This window comes from Talpa europaea (assembly GCF_964194135.1).
Source record: "Talpa europaea genome assembly, chromosome: 1".
NCBI classification, from domain to species: Eukaryota; Metazoa; Chordata; class Mammalia; order Eulipotyphla; family Talpidae; genus Talpa; species Talpa europaea.
Window position 1 is genome coordinate 15024137 of NC_140073.1, and position 25281 is coordinate 15049417.

The 25281-nt window shown below is 38.9% G+C and overlaps 1 protein-coding gene across 1 annotated transcript in view; it reads right to left on the reverse strand.

Moving 5' to 3' along the window:
* Positions 1-25281, reverse strand: part of HSD17B12 (hydroxysteroid 17-beta dehydrogenase 12) — a gene marked incomplete at both ends in the record, with an annotated part of 127413 nt that overhangs the window by 46363 nt on the left and 55769 nt on the right. Inside the window, one exon of the mRNA XM_084236084.1 lies at positions 2965-3072. Within this exon, the coding sequence (XP_084092210.1) occupies positions 2965-3072 (108 nt within the window). The remainder of the gene's footprint in view (positions 1-2964; positions 3073-25281) is intronic.

Consider the following 25281-nt stretch of genomic DNA (forward strand, 5'->3'; position numbering starts at 1 on the left):
AAAATTATGCCTCTATTAAATTCTGGATATTGTGTATAGACAGAAGAAAGTCAATGGGTAATAAATAGTCCTGAACACACATCACCAACATGGTATCACAGGTTACCCCGTGACTCTCTCGATCTTACAACTTATATAAACTTATATAAACTCTCTCGATCTTACAACTTATATAAACCATGACGTCATGAATGGAGAAGACCTTGACAGCATTGGACATGGGTAAACTCTTGGTCTAGGATGCATTAAAAGATTGAATAAAGCGATGATTGATTTTTTTTAATGAATTAGAAATTAACTATTTTTTCAAGAGGTCTTTTCTATTTTTAAATCTAGAATGAAGGATGTCACTTTTTTTTTTAATTTTTTTAAGATTTATTTTATTTATGCATCCAAGAACTGGGGTATGCATCCAAGGCCAGAGGTATGGGGAGGGGAGAGGATTCACCAGAGACAGAGCAGGGAGAAGAGTAGGTGGAGTGACTGAATATACTGCTGAGGGGAGCAGCCTGTGAGACAGGAGAGGTCTGCTGCACCATGTGAGTCAGCTCCCCGGCCAGGGATCGAACCCATCCTGCATTGGCTGCGGATAGCTTCTTGAGCTGAGACTTAACCCCTTGTGCCACCAGGGAGGTGCAGATGATGTCAATTTTTAAAAGTTAAAGGAATTCATAGTAGCAGAATTGGGGAAAAAGTACTGTGTGTTGCATACTTCAAGTCCCAGGCTACTCTTTTGGCCTTGGAAAATTACACCTCCTGGGATATACTGGACAAAGTCCTCCCAACCAATCTGGAGCACATGGAGGGAGCGGTGTCTCTTGAGATATCAAGTAAGCATTATAGCAATCTCATTTTGTAAACCAATTGTTTGCTTATTCAAAGGAGTACTGATGTCATTTTCTCTAAATAGTTGAAGCTTTTTAAGCTTTCTCAAGTCTGTGTTTCTTGGCATTTGCCTGAAAGAAGACAGCAGATGCTTACCCATTTTACATAACAGAGTTAAGTGTCCAACTTCTCAACTTTAAGCATTTATAGTCTTATCAAGTTATGGTGACCTTTCAGTATAAATTCACACAATTCATGGCCATTTTCTTTCCACTCATCTTATTGAAACCTTAATGTGTCTTTCAAGACAAAGGGGTTTGGCATTTTCCTTTGTAATTCTGAAAATAATAATTTTCTTTACTGAATACAGAATATACTTTGGCGGTTAATGCAACTCAAATGAAGTGTTCCTTGGTGATTTATTTTTCTTTTTATCATTAGTGGTTTCATTAATATTAGGTAGAAAAAAAATCCTTCCTATGACTTAATATAAGATTGCTAGATTTTTTTTTTTTTTTTTGGTGGGACCCTCACTGGCAGCCGGGGAACGAACCAGCGCTGCAGAGGCTGCGGGCAGCCTCACAGCCCAGCGCTCAACCACTGCGCCACTAGGGGAGGCCCAAGATTGCTAGATCTTAACAGAAATCAATCTATATGTTTGTTACAGGGAATTTTAGAGATGAGATTAATGGTAAGCATAGGAAGAGGGAGAATAGGTAAGTTTTTCACCCTTTCCTGAAAGAAGTGGGGGTATGTGGGATCTGGACGGGGAGGGGTGAAGGAAGACAGAAGTTGGAGGGACTGCAGATTCACATAATAATTAGAAAAACTGGGCCTCCCCAGTGGCGCAATGGTTGAGCGCTGGGTTGCGAAGCTGCCCGCAGCCTCTGCAGCACCGGTTCGATCTGCGGCCACCAGGTGAGGGTCCCACATGGCGCGCAGACCTCTCCTGCTGCCCACTGCTCCCCTCAGCAGTGTACTTCTTCAGTCGGCCTGCTCTGCTCTCTGCTCTGGCTCTGGTGAATTCTCTCATCCTCCTGCGCTTCTGACTGTACCCAGTGCTAGTCTAAATAAATAAATAAATCTTTAAAAAATATAAATAATTAGAAAAATAAAACCTGTATATGCCAGACCCCTCACAAGTTGTAGAGGTTATACCCACATTAAGAAGATTAGGGCTGAAAGATGACCAAATAATAATATTTAGTTCATAACACCTAAAGTTCCGTCAAAAAATCTGGACAAATTAAAATTATACTGCAATGGAGGTAAAAGAAAGCTGTTAATAGCGGCTGTCAATAATAATTATATGAAGTTTATGTTTGAGGAAGACAGCTGTGGTGGTAAAGTAGAAAGGAAGCTAAATGTGCAGCCACTTAATAAAATGGTGTATGGGAAGTGCTACAGTACAGGTTCTGTAAACGTTAGCTATGATTATTTTTATTTGACATGTAACCAACTAACTATCAAAAGCAAACTTGTGTGTGAATAAATATTCAATCAGAACTGTGTGGGGTTTTACGTGTTTAATTGGTTGTAACTGTCTTATTTAGAAATTAAATATGAGACCATTTTTTTACAGTCTGAGGAAGAAAGGTTTCTAAAGAAAGGACAGGAAACATTTTTCTCTTTTTCTATATAAGGCACAGATATGCATACAAGCACATAAACAGTGTACTTGTGGTATCAAAATTTCATGGTGAGGAGGGAAGGTTATGGGGGAAAATGTCCCCAAAAAAGGCTTGGTGTCGGGGAGAGGATGTTGATAATGAACAAGAGGCCAGAGATACTTTGCTAAGCTTACATTCCTCAACTGTAAAAAGAGGTCAGTGTCACCACCGTAAAGGAATACTACAAAATAACCCTATCTAAATATATAGAGATTAAGAGATCGGAAATAAATCAGGCAGGGAAAACAATCAGAAGTAGAATAGTTGTTAATACATAACGAAAAACAAAAAGAATCAAATGTCTATAGCTTAACGTCGTCTAATGTCAATCGTTATTAACAAGGCAATTTCCTTCTCACTGGTCATTTTATCAAGTAAACAGCTAACACTCAAAAAGGAAATGTTCATTCATAGTGAAAATCAAACAATAAATGCAAGAAAAATCCATATGTATGGCAATGATACAAACCTAAAACACCAATTTGAAGGCCTGCCAAGCTTGTTTTAATTTTGTCATAAATATCTTCTGAGGTAAAGTCAACAGCAATGGTCTTTGTGTCCACCTTAAATTTTTCTCCTAGAGGGAAAAAACACAAATGGAGAGAAGGAAAATTAACACATGGCAATTAAAATGAAAGCCTTTGATGACATCCTTTCAAACTCCATTTTTTAACTCGATAGGAAATTTAAACCAGGATAATATGAAGCAATCCTGAGACCATCCAAGAAATGATAGTCTACATAATAGTTCTGCAATAAAACCTCTAACGTCACAGAGCCAATGTTGAATGTTCCTTGACCAATTCTCCTTTCATAAATCAATAATGACTACTTTTTAGGCTGTTAGGTACAAATAATAACACATGATTCATATCATAATGTTATATATTCTTTAAATATATCACTGGTTTTGTGATCCTATTTGCAAACTACTGCTTCATTAAGTTCTGGGAGAAGTCTTTAAATTGTAGAGTATTTAAGGTCTGATAAATTCATCAGATAAAAATAAAATGAATACAACCATACTGCAATTTAGAATTGCTTAATAGTTAATAGTCACTAGATTTAAAAATTGACCCAAAATACACAGTAATAAAGCTACAATGTGATACAAGACAGACCTGGGTGTTCTTCTTTGCACAGGACTATTAAGTTCCAAACAGAGCTATTGGAAATAACAGATTCTGAAATGAGTCTCTGTAGAAACAAAATTCATCTGAGGTAAAGTATAGTGTTTACTTCTGGCTTCACCGTGAGCACCTCCGAGAAGACGGCATGGATTCTGAGGTCACCAAGACGTAGGTACCAATTTCATTTCCACACTTACTTGCTAAACGACTTTGAGCAAGTCACATATCTTCTTTGAGCCTCAGCCCCCTCTTGTGAAAATGAAGGTAAGACTACCCAATTTATGTGAGGTTCAAGTGATAGCAACTGGCTTACAGGAGGCACCCCACACAGTCTCCCTTTTTGCCCCTCAACTAACCCCATTCTCACTTGACTTAGTCAAGGTCAGCAGCAAGTGAGGCATACTTCTTCTCTGGCAATCCATGAGATATCAAAAGAATTAATTTAAAATCCAGCTTCCCTTCCAAAGATAAAATTTTCTTCAGTCAAAGTCAATGTCAGGTCATTACAGAGCATTAATCCACATAGGTTTCCACTCTTGATCTAAAAGGATTTATGTCACAAACTAAAGATCTAGTTCACAAGAGATCTGATTCATAGTTAGACTCAATGAAAACTATTGCCCCTAACTAGGAATCTATGAATAAACTGAAGAGAATAATTGACCTAGAAGATTCCTTAACTGATGTTAACAGTATATTTACTATTCAATATAAATGATTTGATGGCTGAGAGCCCTACACACAAACCTTTTAAACCTTCAGGAATTCCACTTCTTAGGTTGTAAACAACCCTGCAGAGTTCTTGTGAGGTTCACAAGTCATCACACATGAGAATGTATTTTGTAAAAGTGTAAATGTTTACACTAATGTTTTCTTTATCTACCAAGGTCTACAAAGATGACTGCATTACATAAGTTGCTTTTTCCAAAATAGCGAGGCTACTATAGGTATTTCTGTGTGATTAACTTTCTTCTTGGCATCAGCTGCACATCTTTTTTCTAGTTAAACACACACATCTAACTCAACTTTTAAAAGTGAATTATTTATTACAGACTCATCTGTGAATCAATCATGATATATTAATTTTAATCACATCTTTAGTGTCCAAGTATTTCCCTGACTCAATTTATTTGCAATTAACCTTTGAACTACTATGTCGTATCTATTCCAAGATGCCCATTTTCCCCAATATGCTCACATTCCCAAGATGCACATTTCTATTCCAGTTTTTGATTTGAAGTCAGAGTGCCTTACAATGAATGGCCTGCTGGAATTAGTTTTTCGTTCTTTATTCTTTTAAGCTACATCATTGTCTCATGATCAATGAATCTCAGATTTGAGGGAAGAAATCTAGAATCTTGCTGACATTCACCCTTCTCCTTAATGTCACAAAATAAACCAAGGACAGCTGTCTTATGCAAGATCCTCTGGTACTCAGTGCTTATAATATTCCACCACCACCACTTCTGCCAAGAAGGCAGAAGATTTCCCATTCTAAAGTAAAACCTGAAGTTATTTATTCGGGATATAGTCATTTGCAGTCCAAAAAAAGCATCTCACTGGGGCCTCCCTGGTGGCGCAAGGGGTTAAGAGGCAGTGTATGAAGCTATCCTCAGCCACTGCAGCATGAGTTCAATCCCCAGCCAGGGAGCTACCCACATGGTGCAGCAGACCTCTCCTGTCTCGCCTACTGCTCCCTTCAGCAGTGTGCTTCAGTAGATCTCCCTGTTCTGTTCCCCACTCTGTCTCTGGTGAATCCTCTCACCACCACCCCCTGCACCTCCAGTCTGTACCCCAGTTCTTGTGTGCATAAATAAATCTTTTTTTTTTAAAGCATCTCCCTTGCTAAAGTGTTAGCTCTCTGAGGGCAGAGCCTCTGTCTGTTTTTTCTTTTTCTCTCCCACTCCACTCTCAGAGTCCAGCAGTACCTAGTCCACTATAGGAATTCAATAAACATGGTTTGAATGAATAAATCCAAGAAGTGCATGCTGAGCAGTATCTACATGTCAGACTTCACCCTGAGGATGATGGCAGATACACTTATGCAGACCATATTTTGGTGAAGGAGATATGAGTAAACCAACCGTTGCTCTCTAATAAACATGAACAAAGCATGCAAAGGGAAAGCAACTCACTCTTGCTGAGTGGGATGTTAAACAGGTAATATATGCATTGAGTAGTCAAGTAGGGCACTTGCATGCAGAGAAAGGGAAGAGTAGGCAAAGGCAGACTGTGGCGTATCCTGCAAAAACCACTGTGGATGGAGCAATTGGTATACATGGAGAGGTGGAAAGAAAAACTTCTGTAGCAGGAAGCTAGTGGAGGTCGGATATGATCACGAGCAGCACTGGTCATGGAATTTGCAGGGCCCCATGCGAAAATGCAGGAGAGCCCATAGATAGAAAATTATTAAGTTTCCATATGGCAGCAGCAGATATTGACCCAAGTACAGGCCCGGGTAAGCGTGGGGTCCTGTCCACACAGCTATGGAAGCAGCCCTTGAAAAAGTTGACATTTCAGCCTCTGTGTCAGGAGTACTTAGCAGAAAGCTATTAAGCTGGGAAGTGACAAGATCACACTTGTTTTTTAGGAAGGAAATACTAGTGGCAGAGAAGAGGATGCACAGCCTGTTATAAAAAGTGACGGGGTGGCAGGGAAAGAACACAGCATCTGCTGCATTAATCCCAAGAGAGAGGCGGCCCGAAGGAGAGCAGCAATGAAGATGGGAGGCAGGCCAGCCGGGAGACTTTGAGGTTAAAAGTCTGAGGAGTGTTAAGGCCGATTAGACACCCAGCTTTAGGGAGAGCAGACACAATGGTTTTATCCATTGCTTTAGAAATCTGGCTAATAAATGATGCTATCTTAGAACTAAAACTGTCTTCATAGTCTCACAAATAAAGCAATGACTATGTCTCAGGATTATTTTTTAATCATATAAATGGTTTCTCTGTTACTTCTTAGTAAAAAGAGTTTTTCGTTTTTTGTTTGTTTGTTTGTTTTTTTCCCTTGAGGTAGATTGGCTAGAAAAATGACATTACTAGCACTGATTTGGACCAGGCTTGACCAATTTTCCATGCAGGATAACCATGAGCTAAAAGTCAAGCTGTAAATGCAAAAGAGATATTTTTGGAGCCCTCCATAATATTCATCCCTTCTTCTTTCAAAGAAAAAGATGGTTAAAATTAATTAGAAGTCAAATATCACACAGTACTCTGCTTCTAAAAAGTGCTGACTGAGCTACTTTTATTTATTTTTTTTTTTCAGAGTAACCTCTTTTCATTTTAACCTGTCACTTTGTTCTTATGAGAGTCCATTGGTTTTGTAAAATCTCAAAGGGGAAAAAAAACACTCATTTCAAGATTTGGGCTGCTCACTTTGTGAAAAGAGAAACTTAGCAGTTGTTTTTATTTCTTTAAACCAAAAAAAAAAAAAAAAAAAACCAAACCCAGTATCTCTTGAAAGAATCATAAAAGTTAACATTTCCGCTATTGAAATGCATTTTTACTTTAGGCAATTAACACTTTTAGGACCAATATAGTTCAACAACATTTTGCTAAGAGTAGAACCATCTTTCTGTTCCACACACCAAAAAAACCCCAAAAAAACCTCTTCATTTAAATTGTTAACAGAGCATACTTTTCACATATTAACCAAAATAACAGCCTAAGTGGTTGCTACAGTCTCCTGTGCTCTTTGAACAAAGGATAAGAACTTGGTATAAATCATCCCAACTCTAGGATATGCTAAAAAACCTACAGGTTCCATGTGAAATGCATAGGGGTATAGTTAATAGGCTGCCAGACAAATAAATAGGAGTAATAATTATTATCCATTACTAAGCACAGGTTAAATGTCAAGCATTTGATTAAATTACATGTCATTTAATCTGCACAAGAATTTATAGAGATAATGTTGAAATTTGCCAGTGATGATTCTCAAAAACTTCAGTTTTCAATGTCAGAAAGGCTATCGTTCATATTTGTTTAATTTTTAAAATAATCTCAAGCAAGAAAAAGTTACAAATACTGTACAAGTCATTTTATCCCCCTAAACCACGTGAGATTCAGTGGCTAACAAGAAGCCCATCACCCACACACACATAATTTAGTGTGGTGGTTCTCTTCCGTGTGCTCCATGACCAGAAGGGTTGCCAGGGATCAAAAAACTAAGGCATTATTTGCCTTTTTTTAGTGTGTCCACACTTACACCAATGGCACTAAAGCAGTGGAGAGTAAAAGGGCTAGAACCTTGACATGAATCAAAACAGTAGCACCTAACTGTATTAAGTCACTGTATCTCTCAGCTACTTGCAGTAAAAAAGAAAAAAGTCAGTTTCATTAAGACTGTCCCTTGATAATGCAGTAAACTCATTAATTATATTAAACCTTGAGTATGTGTCTTTTTAATATTCTCTGTGACAAAACGGGATATATGCGAAGAGCACTTGGTTCCATGCACCTGACACAGTGGCTGTCTCGAGGACAAGCGTTAGTGCAATGGAACCAGCACCTGAACTAGCTCCTTTCTATGTAGTGCCATGTTACTTGAATTAACAACTGACAGAAAAAACTATGCTTATTCAGATTCGGCAGACACACACTCAAAGCTGAATGAGTTAAGTTTGTCATTTCAAGAAAACAGTATTTGTTATCCATGATAAATTTTAAGTTAAAATCATAATTGTACTTAATACATGAGGCTGAAAGATTTTTTTTTATGAGATTGAGGGTGATATTAGTAATTGTGAATTTTTGGATACTGTGTCAACATTTGTAGGATCTACATAACCCAGGAACCAATATCTTCCCATGACTACTGCATAAAGTTACAAAATTCTGGATAAAAGAAGTAGCAGGCATTCCTGTAACTTAGTACCAAAACTTCAATGATACAAAATTTCAACTTGTCCCCTTACTGGCTTTTTAAAAAATCAAAATCATTTTTTTTTCTTAGAAACAAATGATTTTTCTCATTAAGGTAACATTGTTTTACAATACCATGTATGATTCAGAAATATAGCACCCCACCCTCTTGTGGTGTGGGCTACCACACCACACTCACAACCAAGGTCTCCATCACCCACACTCCCTGTCTACCCACATCCTCTACCATAGTCCAATGTGTCCCCTCCTCACTTTCTTCTCTACCATCCCCATTCCCCTCTGGTAGCCTCAGTTTTACAGTCACACTTCTAAGGTTTGTTTTGGGTTTGGTCTGAACTGATACATGACAGTAACTGATTTCTTAAGGTAGTATCTCTGGTCTCCTCCACTATCAAGTTACTATTTTTACCTTTGCAATTAACAACTACTTTGGTGTTTTGTGTAAAGATACTTTGAAACTGGGCCTCCTGGGTGGCGCAGCGGTTGAGAGCTGGGTTGCGAAGCTGCCTGCAGCCTCTCCAGTGCTGGTTCGATCCCCGGCTGCTCCCTGGCTACCGGAGGAGGGTCCCACATGGCGCACAGACCTCTCCTGCCGCCCGCTGCTCCCCTTAGCAGTGTACTTCGGTCCTTCTGCCTGCTCTGCTCTCCGCTCTGGCTCTGGTGAATTCTCTCACCCTCCCGTGCTTCTGACTGTACCCAGTGCTTGTATGTATAAATAAATAAATAAATAAAGCTTAAAAAAAAAAAAAAAAAAGGTCCATAAAAAAAAAAAAAGATACTTTGAAACTATCCTATAGTCCATTCCTCATCAAAGTGTTCATTTATTCATTTATTTATCATTATTAGTATGGGCTCATAGTTCCCTGTTTTAGTCAAAAGATTGCGATTTATTTCTATCATTTTAATTTTCATGTTCAGTTTGTCCAGACTTGGTTAGTGGGAGAAAAGTTCCCTTTCAAGCTGGCTTCTGTATCTTTTTGACATGTTCCCATTAGTCTTTGAATACTTTCTTGCTCTCTGGTACAAAGAGATATTTCAGGCTCATCTTCTATTCTCCTGCCCTAGCCCTAGAAGTAGCATTTTTCCAAGCAGTCCTGGATCCTCTATTAGAAAACAGTATCTAGCAACCAAGAGCTGGATGCTGACTTGGCTGACTGTGATTGGGGTGCTGCTGCTCCCAGGAAAGACCAGAAGCTTTAACAACTCACCTATGCAGTATCACAGGCAGGCGCAATACAAGTACACACTGGCTAGTGTCCCACAGAGGAATCAGCCGGCAGGTGAAAGACACCACCTGAGATGCTTTGGTAGAGGAGCCAAAGACGCAGCAAGTAAGCTGTAGGGTTCTGCTCCGGAGCTTGGGCCTTAAATGATCTCAGATAGTGAACACACAAATGTCTTTGATCTATAGTGCATAATAAAGGCTGATAAAATACTGTGCTTTAAGCCTAGGTTTAAAAAGGGATAGCTTTATTTATGGCCTTCACTTGGTGGATAAAAGTCTAGATAAATTTGAGTGTTGTAGGGGCAAACAAGCTCCTGGTTACTTATTGAGTTTCATGCTAACAATAAATAAGCAACTTCATACTTTGCCCAAAGCATTTCCAGAAAGTGTACCAAACAGTTATTGAAAAGTGGATCACATTTGCCCACAAAAACAATCTTATAATTGGAGTTTCTGTTACTAAAATGAATCATAGCTAAGCCCAATAACATAACACAAACACAAATATATAATACCAACAGCCTCTCCAATAATTTAAAATTAGGCTCCCAACTACTGATTGTCTTGGGGACCCAATATACTATAAAGTAAGTATATAGCATATAAAACTGTAACTATCATACCATAAATTTGGCCCTAAGACATATTAGTAAGCTTTACCTAATACACAATGAAACTGCCTTCTCAGAATTTAAGAAAAAGATTTGGACAGAACAGGCCTTGAAAAACACTTGAAGGTTGCATGAGTGATAATAACGAATTTCTCTGTAATACAGAGGCCGCGTCATCTCCCTTGCCTTTAGCTGCGTCCAAGAAATGCAGCAGCAGCTCATTATGTATTATTTAGAATGTAATTATCATGAAGGCAAAAGTGAGGGGCTTCCTCAGTACTTAAAAATAGATGAACTAAGATTGATACTAGAATGTAATACCCACACACACTGGAGGGATCAAAGTAGTTATCAGAAGAATCCCTGCACTCCCTAAAATTGGAGTGCAGTCTACGCATATATTCTGTATATGCACATTTTTTTTTTTGCATAGATAAGCTTTTCATCATTCAGAGTCACAAAAAGGTCCATGACCTGCCAAGAGCATAAACATTTTGGTTTAACTACTCCCAAGAAATAAACACTGTCAATGTTTGGGCTATAATCCCCCAGACCTTTTTTTTTTATATACCTACATATATTATACACACACAGGATTGCTTCATGAGTTTAGTATTTGTGCATTAAGTGGGGCTTAAAAACAACAACAACAAAAGTAAAAGCAGACTCTCTCTAAATATGCTGTATTGTGGGCCTCCCTGGTGGTGCAGGGGTTAAAGTCTCAGCACTATCAAAGTACAGCCAGCCACTATGGACATGAGTTCAATTCCCAGCCAGGGAGCTAACCCACATAATGCAGCAGACTCTCCTGTCTGGCGCGCTGCTCCCCTCGGCAGTGTATTTCAGTAGATCTGCCTGTTCTGCTTCCCCCTCTGTCTCTGGTGAATCCTCTCACCCTTTGCACCTCTGACCTACACCCCAGTTCTTGTATGTATAAATAAATAAAATAAATCTTTAAAAAGAATGACTTAAAAAAATATATATGCCCTACTGTGAACTGCCTTCTTTTTCACTAAAGATGACCTTCCAGGTCAATACAAACAGATACAACATTATTAAGTACATAGATGAGTTGGGCCCTAATTTATTTCATCAGTCATTGAAAACACTGTATGCAGGCACAGGTCTGAGACTCACTGCACTGGAGCAGGGGAATATATGACAGCAAGCTAGAAGAAGAGAATCAAATCAGAAGTCAGCAGTGTGAAGTCAATGAATGCAGAGGAAGTTTCAGTCGGTCGCTAGAACCTTATTTAAGAGAGGGAGAAAAGGGGGTACACAAAGGGACAGAGAGGGGCAGAGACAGACAGAGACAGAAAAAAACAATAACACTGGGGAAACTGAATGTTTATATTTACTATCACCAAAGCCAAAAGCAGACAGACCCAAAGGAGACAGGATTGCAACTAAAGTTGATGCCCTCATAGATACCTGCTTCTGGGACAGTACACCCTTCCCCCACTATGCCAAAGACATTATAATAAGAGGGAAACCCCCCACCACCACCACCACAGACACAGAGTATATAAAATAAATCATAACCCCAGGCTGAGCTACATGCAGTCTTGTTAAGGCTACCATGCTTAGGCAGAGTTGGGGAGATGCTGTAGCACAGGCCACAAAGGCCTGAAGTCATCAAGGAAAGGATTTGAGTAACAAATTGAAGAGCTGTTCTGAGTCAACCCATTCAAAAATATTTGTGGACTCTGCTCATCTATTTCACCCCCATAACTACAGCCAAGACAGGTGATAAATCACATGGTGCACTTCTGATCACCCAGAACAAGCAAGGTCTAGAAGGAATCTTGGCCCTAGAGTAAGATAAAAGCTTATGCTCCCGCTGCCCTACGTCTAAGGGGGTCTGGTAGCACAGTGTGATGAAGCTCTTCCTGCTCCAGGGAAGGCTCCCTGCCTCTACTTTCTGTCACTACTAAGAGGAGAACGGAACCCAGTTTTCTGTCTTGGACACACAGGACCCCCCCCCCTCCCCGGTCAGTGCTCTCAGGTACAATCTTAAGACCCGGCACAGGCCACCTTCCATCCACAGCAGCCTGCCAAACGCTCAGACTCCACAGCGGGCACCAAGGCTGAATATGTGCCTCCAACAGGTTAGAACTCTGTCATCCTGCTTCTCACGTACCTGTTCCTCTCTTCTCAAAGCATTCTTTTATAAAATCACAATAATATTTCAGTGTTTACCACATCCCAAGCACTGTGCTAAGAGTTTTAGGTAACTGATCTCATTTAAACTGCACACCGATCCAAAGAGCACACAGAACACGGATTCTCTCTTTGAAGATGATAAAATAGAAGTGAAATTGCTTGCCCAGAGTCAGAGCTCTGGTAGAGACCAGATGGGGACCCCAGCACGGGGCAATGGGAAAGGCATCCTACACCCGTCCCGGCCGCACTATCTCTTGATGATGTCAGATGCTGCTTTCTTATCAGGAGAGGCTGGCAGCCTTGTGTTTAGATCCAAATTTTTGTGAGGAACAAAATGTTCAGTCTTAAAATCACATTTAACTCATAAATTTACTTCTGAAACTCGCAAGTATATGCATATCAGGAACATAGCCTGCACACTTTGAGTTTGGCTAATCTTTTGTTGATGAAGTAATTCAAGTCTGGATAGTCTCATTAGGGCCTAACAGCATGTTCTCCGAATTCCCTTTGTAAGTCGATGCATGGACATTCATTACCTCATTCAACACTTACTGAGAGCCCACTGTGGGTCAGAACCTGATAGGGGCACCTGGGATATTGACTGTGACCCACAATATGCCACTTAATCTTGGAGCTTAGAGTCTACTGGGAGGAGCAACAGGAAGAAACAGGTAAAAATAGAATCTGTCAGATTTGTTAATAAATGCCATGGGGAAAACATAAAGCAAGGTGAGAGGGCTTTGCAGTGAAACACAACAATAATTCTTTAAAAATAGGAATATTTTTTCCAGCAAAGAAACTGCCTATTTCAAATTTCTTAAGCTGGTACAACGATCTGTTTAAAGACCCACGTCAACTCCTAGTGTGTACCAAATTTGTAATATCACAGGTAATCAATAGATCAAATTAGATCAAATTGATTGCTGAATCCTCAGAAGTGAAATTTATGTACTTGTTTTTGCTATCCCTTTCAATTATTCCTATGCAAAAAAAGGTGTGCCTGAAATGTTTTCAGCGGATGTCACGCAATGTAACCACAAAACCTAAAACATAATGTATCTATCATTAACAAACTCTATGTCTTTGTATATGTACTTTCCATCAAATTTTTAAGAAGCTTAAGTGGTAGTTTTGAGGAAACCAATTTACAAATCCTACAAAGAACAAACCCAACCAACTTCTGGATGGTCACTAAACTGGTGTCTCAAAGCATCTCCTTCTACACCCTTTTTCCTTTGTAAGTTTCAATAATGACTACTGTCACTGTCATGAAAAGTGGCTTGAAAATAAGGGGCCTGTGTCTTTTTCCTCTCTTTGATCTTCTCTATTCCTCATTATCAAATAGCACCAGCAAACAAGAATTAAGACCTATGTAAGTACATCACATTTCATTGGGAAGTCACAAAAAGCACCTTCTTGGAGAGTTTTCTTTAAAAAAAAAAAAAAAAAGCAGCAGCAGAAGCAGCTTCTAAATATCTTCTTAGAAAGAGTAAGATAATACATATGAGATGATACCGTTAGCAGCCTCAATTACATGACTGTGCAACATATACTATATGTAAGGTCCATGTAATAAGGATATCATACATACAAGATGACAGCTTGCCCTTCGGGGAGTATGTGATGCAATATAGCATGGGGCAAAAGGACTCCATATCCATGCGGGGTCAGGAGAGAGCAGATCACCTACATCCCATTACCAATAGCTCCCATGTAATTAGAGACCTGAACCTTTAGTCGTCTCTCAAACATCCAAGTCAGCACAATGATTTTGTAAATGTCAATGAATTCCCGATTCTTAACGTGGCAGCCAATTAGGTTCAGAAATGAGAAACGAAGCAAGTTTTCTTTATCACTAGGTTCTGGAACCAGGATGATGAAAAACAGAAAGATGAACAAAATTCAGTAACTTTTGAGCATCCTGCCTGAAGGGAAAGCAATAATGGATAATGTGGAAGACATTTTGGAGATTGTCCTGGAACACAGCAGTTACATTTCTCATTTTTGCCCCAAGAAAGCAGTTAACTGAAATTTAAACATTCCCATACATTACGAAATTTCTCGATTATCCTGTTTCACCCTGACAACAACCTCTAAATAATACAGAGAAGAGACTATCAACTCACAGATGTGACAATACCTGCCCCATACAATGTACAATAGACAACCAGGAGGGCCTCCCTGGTGGCGCAGCGGTTGAGCGCTGGGTTGCAAAGCTGCCGGTGACCTCTGCGGCGCCGGTTCGATTCCTGGCTGCTCCCTGGCCACCAGAGGAGGGTCCCGCATGGCGCGCAGACCTCTCCTGCCGCCCGCTGCTCCCCTCAGCAGTGTACTTCGGTCCTTCTGCCTGCTCTGCTCCCCGCTCTGGCTCTGGTGAATTCTCTCACCCTCTCGCGCTTCTGACTGTACCCAGTGCATGTACAAACAAAACAAACAAACAAATAAATAAATAAATAAAACATGCCTCTATTAAAAAAAAAAAATAGACAACCAGGAGTCTCAGGTGACAAAAATTCTCAGTAGAAGCCCCACAATGGTACCAGGGTCCCCTAATTATTAACTCGAGGTCACAGCATCATACTCTGGTATTTATTAGAGTAATTTGGATAAAAACAATGTTTTTATTTCCCATTCCAAAATGGAACACTATTTTAAAAGGCATGGATTTCGGTCCATGTAAGAATCTTTTTTTTTTTTTTTTAAAGAGGTACATAGGCAAATAATACTTTCCTTGTTCTAACTTTATTTTATTTATTTATTTATTTATACAAGCACTGGGTACAGTCAGAAGCGCAAAAGGGTGAAATAATTCACCAGAGCCAGAGCAGGGAGCAGAGCAGGCAGAAAGACCCAAGTACACTGCTGAGGGGAGCAGCGGGGGATCGAACCGGCGCTGCAGAGGCTGCGGGCAGCTTTTCAACCCAGCGCTCAACCACTGCGCCACCGGGGAGGCCCCCAAGTAAGAATCTTAGTAAATCTTGGTTGGTGTCAAGGTGTTTATACAGGGCAAAGGTTCCCGGGTTCTTCAGACCTCACTACTCCCTCTTGTCTTACTTTGGCCCACTTGATTCATATTCATTACCTGCCCAATCACTTAAGTGACTTACACATTTCTAACCTAGAATCTACACTGAGCCCTTTCAGCCTACACCCAGTGTAAGACAGCATACAGTAAAATCTATTTTTTGAAAACATTAAATGTTAAACTTTTTTTTAAAAAAAGGGCAAAAAGCAAAAATATATTTTCCATGCCATTTCTTAAAAGTCAAGGGAAGATAAGTTAAGAAATCCAAAGACAAACATTTTGTAGGCAGTATATAACAACAAAAATCTGACATAAATTTATTCCTGCCAAGAGTATGAAAAAACTAATAACACACTATGGATTTTGTATGAAAGGAGGTTTTGACATAGGTTCATCAGTTGCAACAAACATACCACTCTGGGCAGGATTTTGATAGTAGAAAAGGTATGTGTATATGGGAAACCTCTATACCTTCTGCTCAATTTTGCTATGATCCTAAAACTGCTCTAAAATAAAGTCCATTTTTAAAACAGATAAACTACAAAATACCTTAAAGTTATAAAATCTGCATAAAACATTCGCTAAGAAATAGCTAAATATCCTCAAGATGGCTTGAAAGTTTATTACTCCCCCCCAAAACCATTCATAAGAACCTGACAACTTAAAGAAAACCCATTCACAAAAAGATCACCAACAGACCACATTCCCATGATGCTCTGTTCTATTCAAGAAAAAGCAACCATTCCCAGGGATTTATTTTCTATTCATGTAAGATCATGAGGCAGTACACAGGTTATTCTGCTTGCTTTTACAAATATATTAATATCCCTAGAAATCTGTGCAGCAGTACTTGATTTCCTTTCTCTACCATAGCAGCTGCATTGTATAAAAGTTCCCGAGGCTATGTTGCTATGTAAAATGATGATTTAAGTAACATTAAGCCCTTCTTGCAGAAATCATCCTGTAGTTGTGCCAGGAAAAAAATTCAATTAATGTTTTAGCACTACGCTTGAAAGGATGATGGAAAGACAGCAAAGCCGAAAAACAACAACGAATCTATTGTAATTCATGATTTAATTACAACGATACATGTTAACAGTTGTGAATACACATACCTGTTCTACAGTATTTTAAAGAAATTTTTAAGAGAAAACAAGGGCAGAGTGAAGGGAGGATCTTAAAATTGCTTATTTTCCATTTAATGCACTAATTTGTAGCATACTTAGTCTCCATCATCATTAACATTCTCTTAGAAATATAAGTCTCACTACTAACTACCCACCCACCACTGGGCATAATGCCAAATGAAGAAAAAACTGCCAGGTGAATCAACTTATAAAATCTTTGTAGGCTGAAAAACATTTTTTTGCAGGATGAAAATTTTTTAAGTAGCTAAATAAAAAGGATAGATGTTTAGTTTTCAAAAACCAAACCTACACAAGTCTATGTGCATGTATGTATGTATACATATATATTACGTTTAAAATCCACAATAAACGTACCATAAACAGTTAAGATACGAAAATAGTTGATCTTAGATCATTAGCTGCTTTTTTTTAATTTGCTTTGTTTTTTGGTTTTAAGGTGGCAGATCACAGAAAGAGTTATGGTCTCGATGCTGATTTCTAGTCAGCTACTGTATTGACAATATGCTCTTAAGAAATGCATTTGAATAGCTCCGATATGGAAACAACATAAATGTCCAAAAACAGATGACTGGGTCCAAAAAAATTGTGGTATATATACATATGGAACACTATTCACCAATCAAAATAAATAAATAAACTCATACCATTTGCAGCAACATGGATGGACCCAGAAGGGTTTATGCTCAGAGGAAATAAGTCAGAAAGAAAGAGAACAATTATCTATGGTTTCACTTATAGGAGGAACACAAGGAAACCAAACAAGGGATCACACCAAAAAAAAAGACAAAACTAGCAGGCAAACTATAAGTTGGTGACATTCAGCTGGGAAATAGGAGAGGTATCAAAACAGGGGAAGGAAGAATGGCAGTGAATAAAGTTTTAAAGAGGCCATTTATCTTTGTAAACACAAAACAGGGGAGGGAAGAGCACAAGAGACTATGGTGACAGTTCGCAGGTGTCTTGGCGGTGGGAATTTTATGGGGATTACACTTGAGAGGAGAATGAACAACAATGTAAATATATATAAATTTTAAAAAACGGGCCTCCCCTGGTGGTGCAGAGGTTGAGCACTGGGCTGCGAAGCTGCCCTCAGCCTCTGCAGTGCTGGTTCAATCCCAGCCACAGGCAAGGATCCCAGATGGCGGGACAGACCTCTCCTGCCAAGCCCGCTGCTCCCCACAGCAGTGTATTTCGTCAGTCTGCCTGTTCTGTTCCCCGCTCTGGCTCTGGTGAATTCTCTCGCCCTCCCATACTTCTGACTGTACCCAGTGCTTATATAAATACATAAATAAATCTTTTTAAAAATTAATTTTAAAAAATGCATAAAATGCATTTGGTATCTCTATACCCAAAACCCAGAAAGAAACAGAAATGCCTTCTGTGTAACAGAGACTACCAGGATGTCTCAAAAATGAATCCACTTGTAGGTATAACCCTGACTGAAATGCACACATGCTCCAGAGACACCTGGCACCACTGATAACAGCTCAAAGTGGAAACAATCCAAATGTCCATAAACAATGGAACAGACAATGAAGTGTGGTTGTAGGGAAAATAAAAGGTATCAGGCTTTTCTGCCCTCCTGCCATTAAGATTGATGATGGATCTGTGGTCCTGAATGTATACCTGATGGCAGACACCTGGAGTAGGGTGTGGGCATGCACAGGTAGGTACACCTGGGCTGAGAGACTGGGCTTACAAGGGCTGCCGTCACGGACAGCAGCAGAGAGCATGGAAAGAGCGAAAGAGAGCTTCCAGTGGAACAACAGAGAGAAAGGAGCAGAGAAGTAAAGGCCATGAGAAAATGCGAGAGAACCCAGAAAGTGTGATGACTTGCTGAGGGCTGCCTGCTGTGTGCCTGGTAAATCCTAATAAAAGCTTGCAAAAGCCACCAAGGGCTCCAGGACTCCTTCTTTACCCCGTCTGCTCCGGGCACAGAGATCCTGCACTGTGGCCTTCCCGCCTCTACAGTGGTCTATTCATAAAGGGATGAAACTAAAACTATAGCTACAGGTAAAAATATAGATGATGCTCCTAAACATAACGCTGAGTTGAAGAAGCCAAAAAGCAAATGAAAATATGCTGGATTGTGTAGTGTATGTAAAAACCAAAGAAGTCAAAGTTAAATGATATCATTAGAAATTAAGACAGTGTGGGGCCTGCCCTGGTGGCGCAGCGGTTGAGCGCTGGGCTGCGAAGCTGCTTGCAGCCTCTGCAGCGCCAGTTCGATCCCCGGCCACCGGCGAGGGTCCCACATGGTGAGACAGACCTCTCCTGCCATGCCCACTGCTCCCCTCAGCAATGTATTTCGTTGGCCTGCCTGTTCTGTTCCCTGCTCTAGCTCTGGTGAAGTCTCTTACCCTCCCGTGCTTCCAACTGTACCCAGTACTTGTATAAATAAATAAACAAATAAATCTTTAAAAAAGAAATTAAGACAGTGTGAATTCTGAGAACAAAAGGAGTAACTGGGAAGGAGCATGTGACTCCAACTTTATGATCACTCATTAATTTGTGCATGCATCACTCACCATCATTTACATGCACTTGCCTTCATTTGCAAGTCTCAACAGGAAGTGGCCTACGCCTATACTTCCAGACAGGAAGTCTCTGCCTTACCATTCCAAGGAAAATGTACCCTGCCAGGCAGCAGCACCACTAAGAAGTGCTGCAGCCCAACCAATGAGAAGCTGTCACCCCCCCCCCCCAAATTATCCCCCCTCTCAATGGACTTAAATTTAGAAAGCCTCTCCTTTACATAAGCCTCTCCTTTTGCTGGACCTGCCTATGGTCCACCATAGCATGCATTTTCCACATTCCACATGCAATTCTTCTGGTTATCCCTGTATAAACTCATTTTCTCTAGTAAAATAACTGGTTGTTTATTTTTAAATCTGGCACTGCCCTTAGGAAAGTTGGCCCAGGTTTACAGATCATTTGGATTTTCAGAAGACATACTTTATGTGATTAAGTGACGTGATGATTTTTAAAACAAAAGGTGGACCAAACAAAACCTGTCTAAAGGGTACTGGCTGTTTGAGATTATCAGAAAAGATTTCCAGGGAGAACAGGTCCTTGCAGGACCCGGAAGAGGTTGGCTTTCAGAGATGACATTTCTTCCTCTGAGGAGGTTGAAAAGCTAGGCATATAAAGACACCCGCTGAGCAAAACAGGTCCTTCTTAAGATGGGAACAATAAGGAATAGCAGACAAAGTGTGAGGAAACATACAGCAGTCAGTCATTTTATCAACAGCACAGGAAACTGCTGAAGGCAGAGTTGCCATCACTGAGACAGTAGGCAGGCTGGAGCTCACTCCTGAGGTGCCCCCTGCCGTGCTGACATCCAATATCCAGCCACACAAACTACCAATAAACACACACAAAGGATGAATAGAGGCTTTTGAGAATTAGACAGTGACACTGCATCCTCCATGCAACTTGGAAATGGGAGTCAAAAGCACTGATTAATTGATTCAAGATTGGGAAAGAAGGCACATATTTGAGGCACCTCTGGATTCTAAATTTAACCATAAAGGTTGGTTGGGGGTGAATAAGAAACATAAGAGGAGTGAAAGGAGACCCAAATCTGCAATTAGATCACCTGCAACTGAGGATCAGCTCTATTGCCTCCTGTATAATGCTGGGTAACCTTGTCAGGTTGTCCTCGTAATTGTTCTAAGGATCAACCATGGATGGGTATCCATTACTTATTTAGGAAATATCACCAATGTTACTGGAAGATTATTTGTTTTTAATCAAAGCTTGTTTTAGTATAAAAACAAACAGTTTCATTTAGTTATGTTAGGGTCTTACTAATCCAAAGTTATCCTTAAATACACAGATATGAGCTGTGTCTTAAAAAATGAAAAGAAACAAAGAAATCCATTTTAACCAGAATGCTCACCATGTCCTTTAATTTTTTTATTTATTTTTATTTAAATTTTATTTTTATATTCCCCATACAATTACAACCCCCTTATTTTGACCCCAATCCCTCCTTTCCCTGCCCCCCCACCCCCCATAGAGTGTCTCTGGTTCATAGTTGTTCGTTAATTTTGATATTTTCTTTCTTATAGTTATTCTTTTTCCTGGTTCCTTATTTAAGTTTTCTAGATTCCTGCTATGAGTGAGACCATCGGTAATTTTCTTTTTCTTTCTTCACCATGTCCTTTAAATAACCCAATGCTAATAACTGAAATAGGCAACTGCATTCAAACACAATCATGTTACAAATTTAGTTCCGTTTGTGTTTTATTTCCTTGTCATTCTGACAATATGTTTTGGGGGTGTACCTCCCCAAAAGTTAACATTCAGTTACCCAACTACAATATTTAAAGTACGTTTAAAGTATGGGGGTGACAGAGTAGAGAAATGGAGAAGCCAAAGATTGGAACTCTGTCTGCCATTAACTAGGTAAGACTTTGTTTCTCAGACTTCGTTTCCAATTATAAAAAGAGGGTTTTAAACGATTAGTAGTTCCTAAACAGGGATGCCTTTTAAAACTCTTTGGAGTATATCTTCCCAAACCACGCATGCCTAAACATGATTCTAATTGTCCCACAAAAAATATATTTAAATTGTAGCTTAATATTTTTATCAGTTATTAAACAGTGATTGTAGTTTAAATTTTATGCAACTCTAATCAGAATGGAAGCACAATAAAAGCTAATTCTGTATCAATATTTGTTTGATTACTTGTAGTCCATTGTCATAAATGTTAATTCTACTGGGTTTTTTTTTTTTAAGCAGCAAAGGAATAACACAATGCAAAAAGCAAAATTTATTAAATTTCCTATTGGTTTTAATGGGCACATTTCTTCTCTGATTCTAGTGTTGAACACAGCACTAAGCATTTTAATATAGTTGATGTGTAGTTATTTAAAGATTAGCATTTAACATAATTTATGCATTTAATAAAAAGTGGTAGAATAAGATTATCAAAACAATGGGTAATTGACAAGAAAATATTTCACTTGATGGAATAATCAAGTTAAAATGAAACTTTTCCATCAAACTTTCAAAGTACCTTCTCACCATCATGAAAAAGGAAGTAATCCCCATATAAAACTATTGAACTTTATAAATATTTCAAAGAATATGCCTGTCCACAAATTCTTTTAACTGAAGACTGTACCCCAAATTACAATTATCCACTTAGAACTAACAATTTAAAAGTGGGAGGAGAAACACCAATCATTTACCTAAAAGGGACTCATTTCAGAACACCTTGGTCCTACATTTCCCCTATCAAGAAAAGCTTTTTTTATACAAAAGTCACTGAACCATCAATAATCCAATTGGAAAGACCACTCACTGTTTTAAAGAAACCATACAAACATAAGCAAATATTTTAATTAAGAGGTATAGCTAGTGTCTGGCCATGGTGCAGTACACTCCCACATGCCTCATGCCAGCTGTAGAACAGCAACATTCAAGCAGCTGCCTTAATTGGAGATGCAGACCAACACATGCTAATTTAACTAGGCCAACTAATTGGTAGGTATGCTAGATTTCTAACAAAATATCCACCCATATTGCAGATGTTGTTCTCTATCAGAGTAAAGGATTGGTTACAAACAGTAATGAAGTTGAAACAAGCTACCCTTGCTGAAATTGTCTAGTTGGACAGTTTTACAACGGGATCTCACATTAGCCTAGAAAACCACTTTACCAAAATTGGAACATAAGCTAAATTTCAAAACTATTTTTCTGCTCAACTCTCCGTCATCAAAATGATACTTGCTAAGTGGGCAAATCCCTCTTAACCATACCAGGCACAGTGTAAACATTTACAAAAGGATTTCCTATTCTTTCTTTAAAGTCTAACGCAGACCAGATATTTATAGATGTGTGCAAAGATAGTAATTATACTTAACAAGGAAGTCTATAAAAAAATAAACAAGTAAATAAATAGGAAAGAGGAAGGGGGGCTTTCTGCATCCACCATGATGGTATCAGACAAGATTTATTCATTCACCTTAAGCTAAAAACACTGGACAAAACATATGAAACAATAGTTTTCAGACACTGGATAACAAATAGTGAGGACAGCAATATCTAAGAGGAGGGAAACAAATGAGGTAAGCCTTGCAGTTAACCTAGCCTAATGCCCAGAGATTTTTTTTAGACCAGGATAAATAGAGAATAATTCAAATACAGACCATTTGGGGAAGCCAGAGTCCTTAGATTTAGCAGGTGGTACAGAGAGAATGAACAAAAACTAAAGCAAAGAAAACAAAGAGAGATAGATAGAGATGTTTAGTGGAGGGGATGAGGACACAACATGCTATATACTTTATGTCTAAGAAAGCAGATGGTGAACATTTTAAGAACATTTAAACCATAAAAATGACCTAAATTTTATATAGAGAGGGAAAAAATACATCTGGATATGTGTGTGTGTGTGTGTATAAACATTAACAGTGGATTAAATACTGTAGAGAAAAAAAGGTAATGGTTAAGAAGGCATAGCAATCAATAAACACTATATAAAATGAAACATACAAAGAGAGTGAATAGAGAAAATAAAAAAAAAACACAACATTACTGAGTTGAGAGACTCCTTCAATCAGCTTAAAATATGTATGTATAACTAGAAGCTGAGAAAAAAAGGTGAAGGATAGAAAAAATATTCGATGCAAACAAACTCGAAGCAGGAGAAACATGAAGAAAATACGACCAGGGACAAAATTGCGAAAACCAGTGATAGAGAAAAATCTTAAATGTATAGAGATAAAAAAGTACATTATGTACTGTGATAAGATGAGGACGACACTGAACAAGTTAGAAACACTGAACAAGTCAGAAGTCAGTGAAACAAAGTAGTGACAGTGTTGAGAAGAAAACAAGAACCTGCCAACCTAAAATTTTATACCCAGAGAAAACACATTTCAAAAATAAAGGTTTACTTTTGGACATCAAAAAAGTTCATCACCAGTAGACCAGCACTATAAGAGATGGTAAAGAATGTCTTTAAGACAGAGCAAAACAAAAGATTCCTGGTTGAAATTTGTATTTATAGAAAGGAATGAAGAGCATCAGAAATGGCATTACATGTAAATATAAAAGACTTTTAAATATCTCACTAAAATATAATTGATTGTGGAAGGCAAAATAATGTTATACAGTTCATAGCATAAATGGAAAATGAAAGTACAGTGTTGTCTGATACTAATGCTGTACATGAGGTAGTAGACTGGGACAAGTTAAAGACATATGCTGCAAAATCTAAAGTGGCAAAGAAAAAAGAAGGCAGAAATGATCAAAATGGATTTTTTAAAAAAAGAGATCAAACCCATGCTGTTGACAAGATACCCACTTTAAATATAAAGGACACATAGATTAAAGATAAAGAAAAAGAAGATATACCATGCTAACAATAATTTTAGAAAGCTGGGACAGAGCCATATAAAGATTATCACCGAGAATAAAGAGCATTTCATAATGATAAAGGGATAAATGAATTCATCAAGAGGACATAGCACTCCTAAATGTTAATATGCCTAGTAGAAAAGAATTAAGGAATCAAAACAGACAAATCCATAATTACAATTAGATTTTTCCTCTCTTAGTATAACTGATAAGAGCAAGGAGACAGGAAATCTATGAAGATACAGAAGACATGAATAATACTTGTAACCAACTCTGTTTTAAAGGACCCCTGTTCAGAATGGCTTATCAAGACTAGTAAGTGCTCACTTAAATATAAGAAGAGAAAATTTAAGAATTACCAGATAAGGACAAAAATAATGCTTAAATGTGTTGTGAATTTTAGAAAAATCATTCTCACAGAAATGAGTAGCTCAAGCAATGAAAGTTAAAGAATTCAAACAAATATTTGACCAGCCACAGAGTTATTTAAAAATGCATTAATACAAGCATTCTAGATTGTTAAATAACTAGTAAGTAAACAGTTATATAAGAATCTAAATTGTGGGCCTCCCTTGGTGGCATAGCGGTTGAGCGCGGAGCTGCGAAGCTGCCTGTGGCCTTTGCAGCGCCGGTTCGATCCCCGGCCGCTGGTGAGGGTCCCACATGGCATGCAGACCTCTCCTGCTGTGCCTGCTACTCCCCTCAGCAGGGTTTTTCATCAGTCTGCCTGTTCTGTTCCCTGCTCTGGCTCTGGTGAATTCTCTCATCCTCCCACGCTTCTGACTGTACCCAGTGCTTGTATAAATAAATAAAATTTTTTTTTTTTTTTTGCAAAAAAAGATTCATTAACTTACTTTAAAAAAAAAAGCATCTAGGGCCTCCCCAGTGGCCCAGCGGTTGAGCGCTGGGTTGCGAAGCTGCCCGCAGCCTCTGCGGCGCTGGTTTGATCCCCGGCTGCTCCCCGGCCACCAGAGGAGGGTCCCACATGGCGCGCAGACCTCTCCTGCCGCCCGCTGCTCCCCTCAGCAGTGTACTTTGGTCCTTCTGCCTGCTCTGCTCCCCACTCTGGCTCTGGTGAATTCTCTCACCCTCCCGCACTTCTGACTATACCCAGTGCATGTATAAACAAAACAAACAAACAAACAAACAAACAAATAAATAAATAAAAACATGCCTCTATAAAAAAAAAAGCATCTAAATTGTGCACAGAGTCCTAGTTAAGCTTAATCCTCG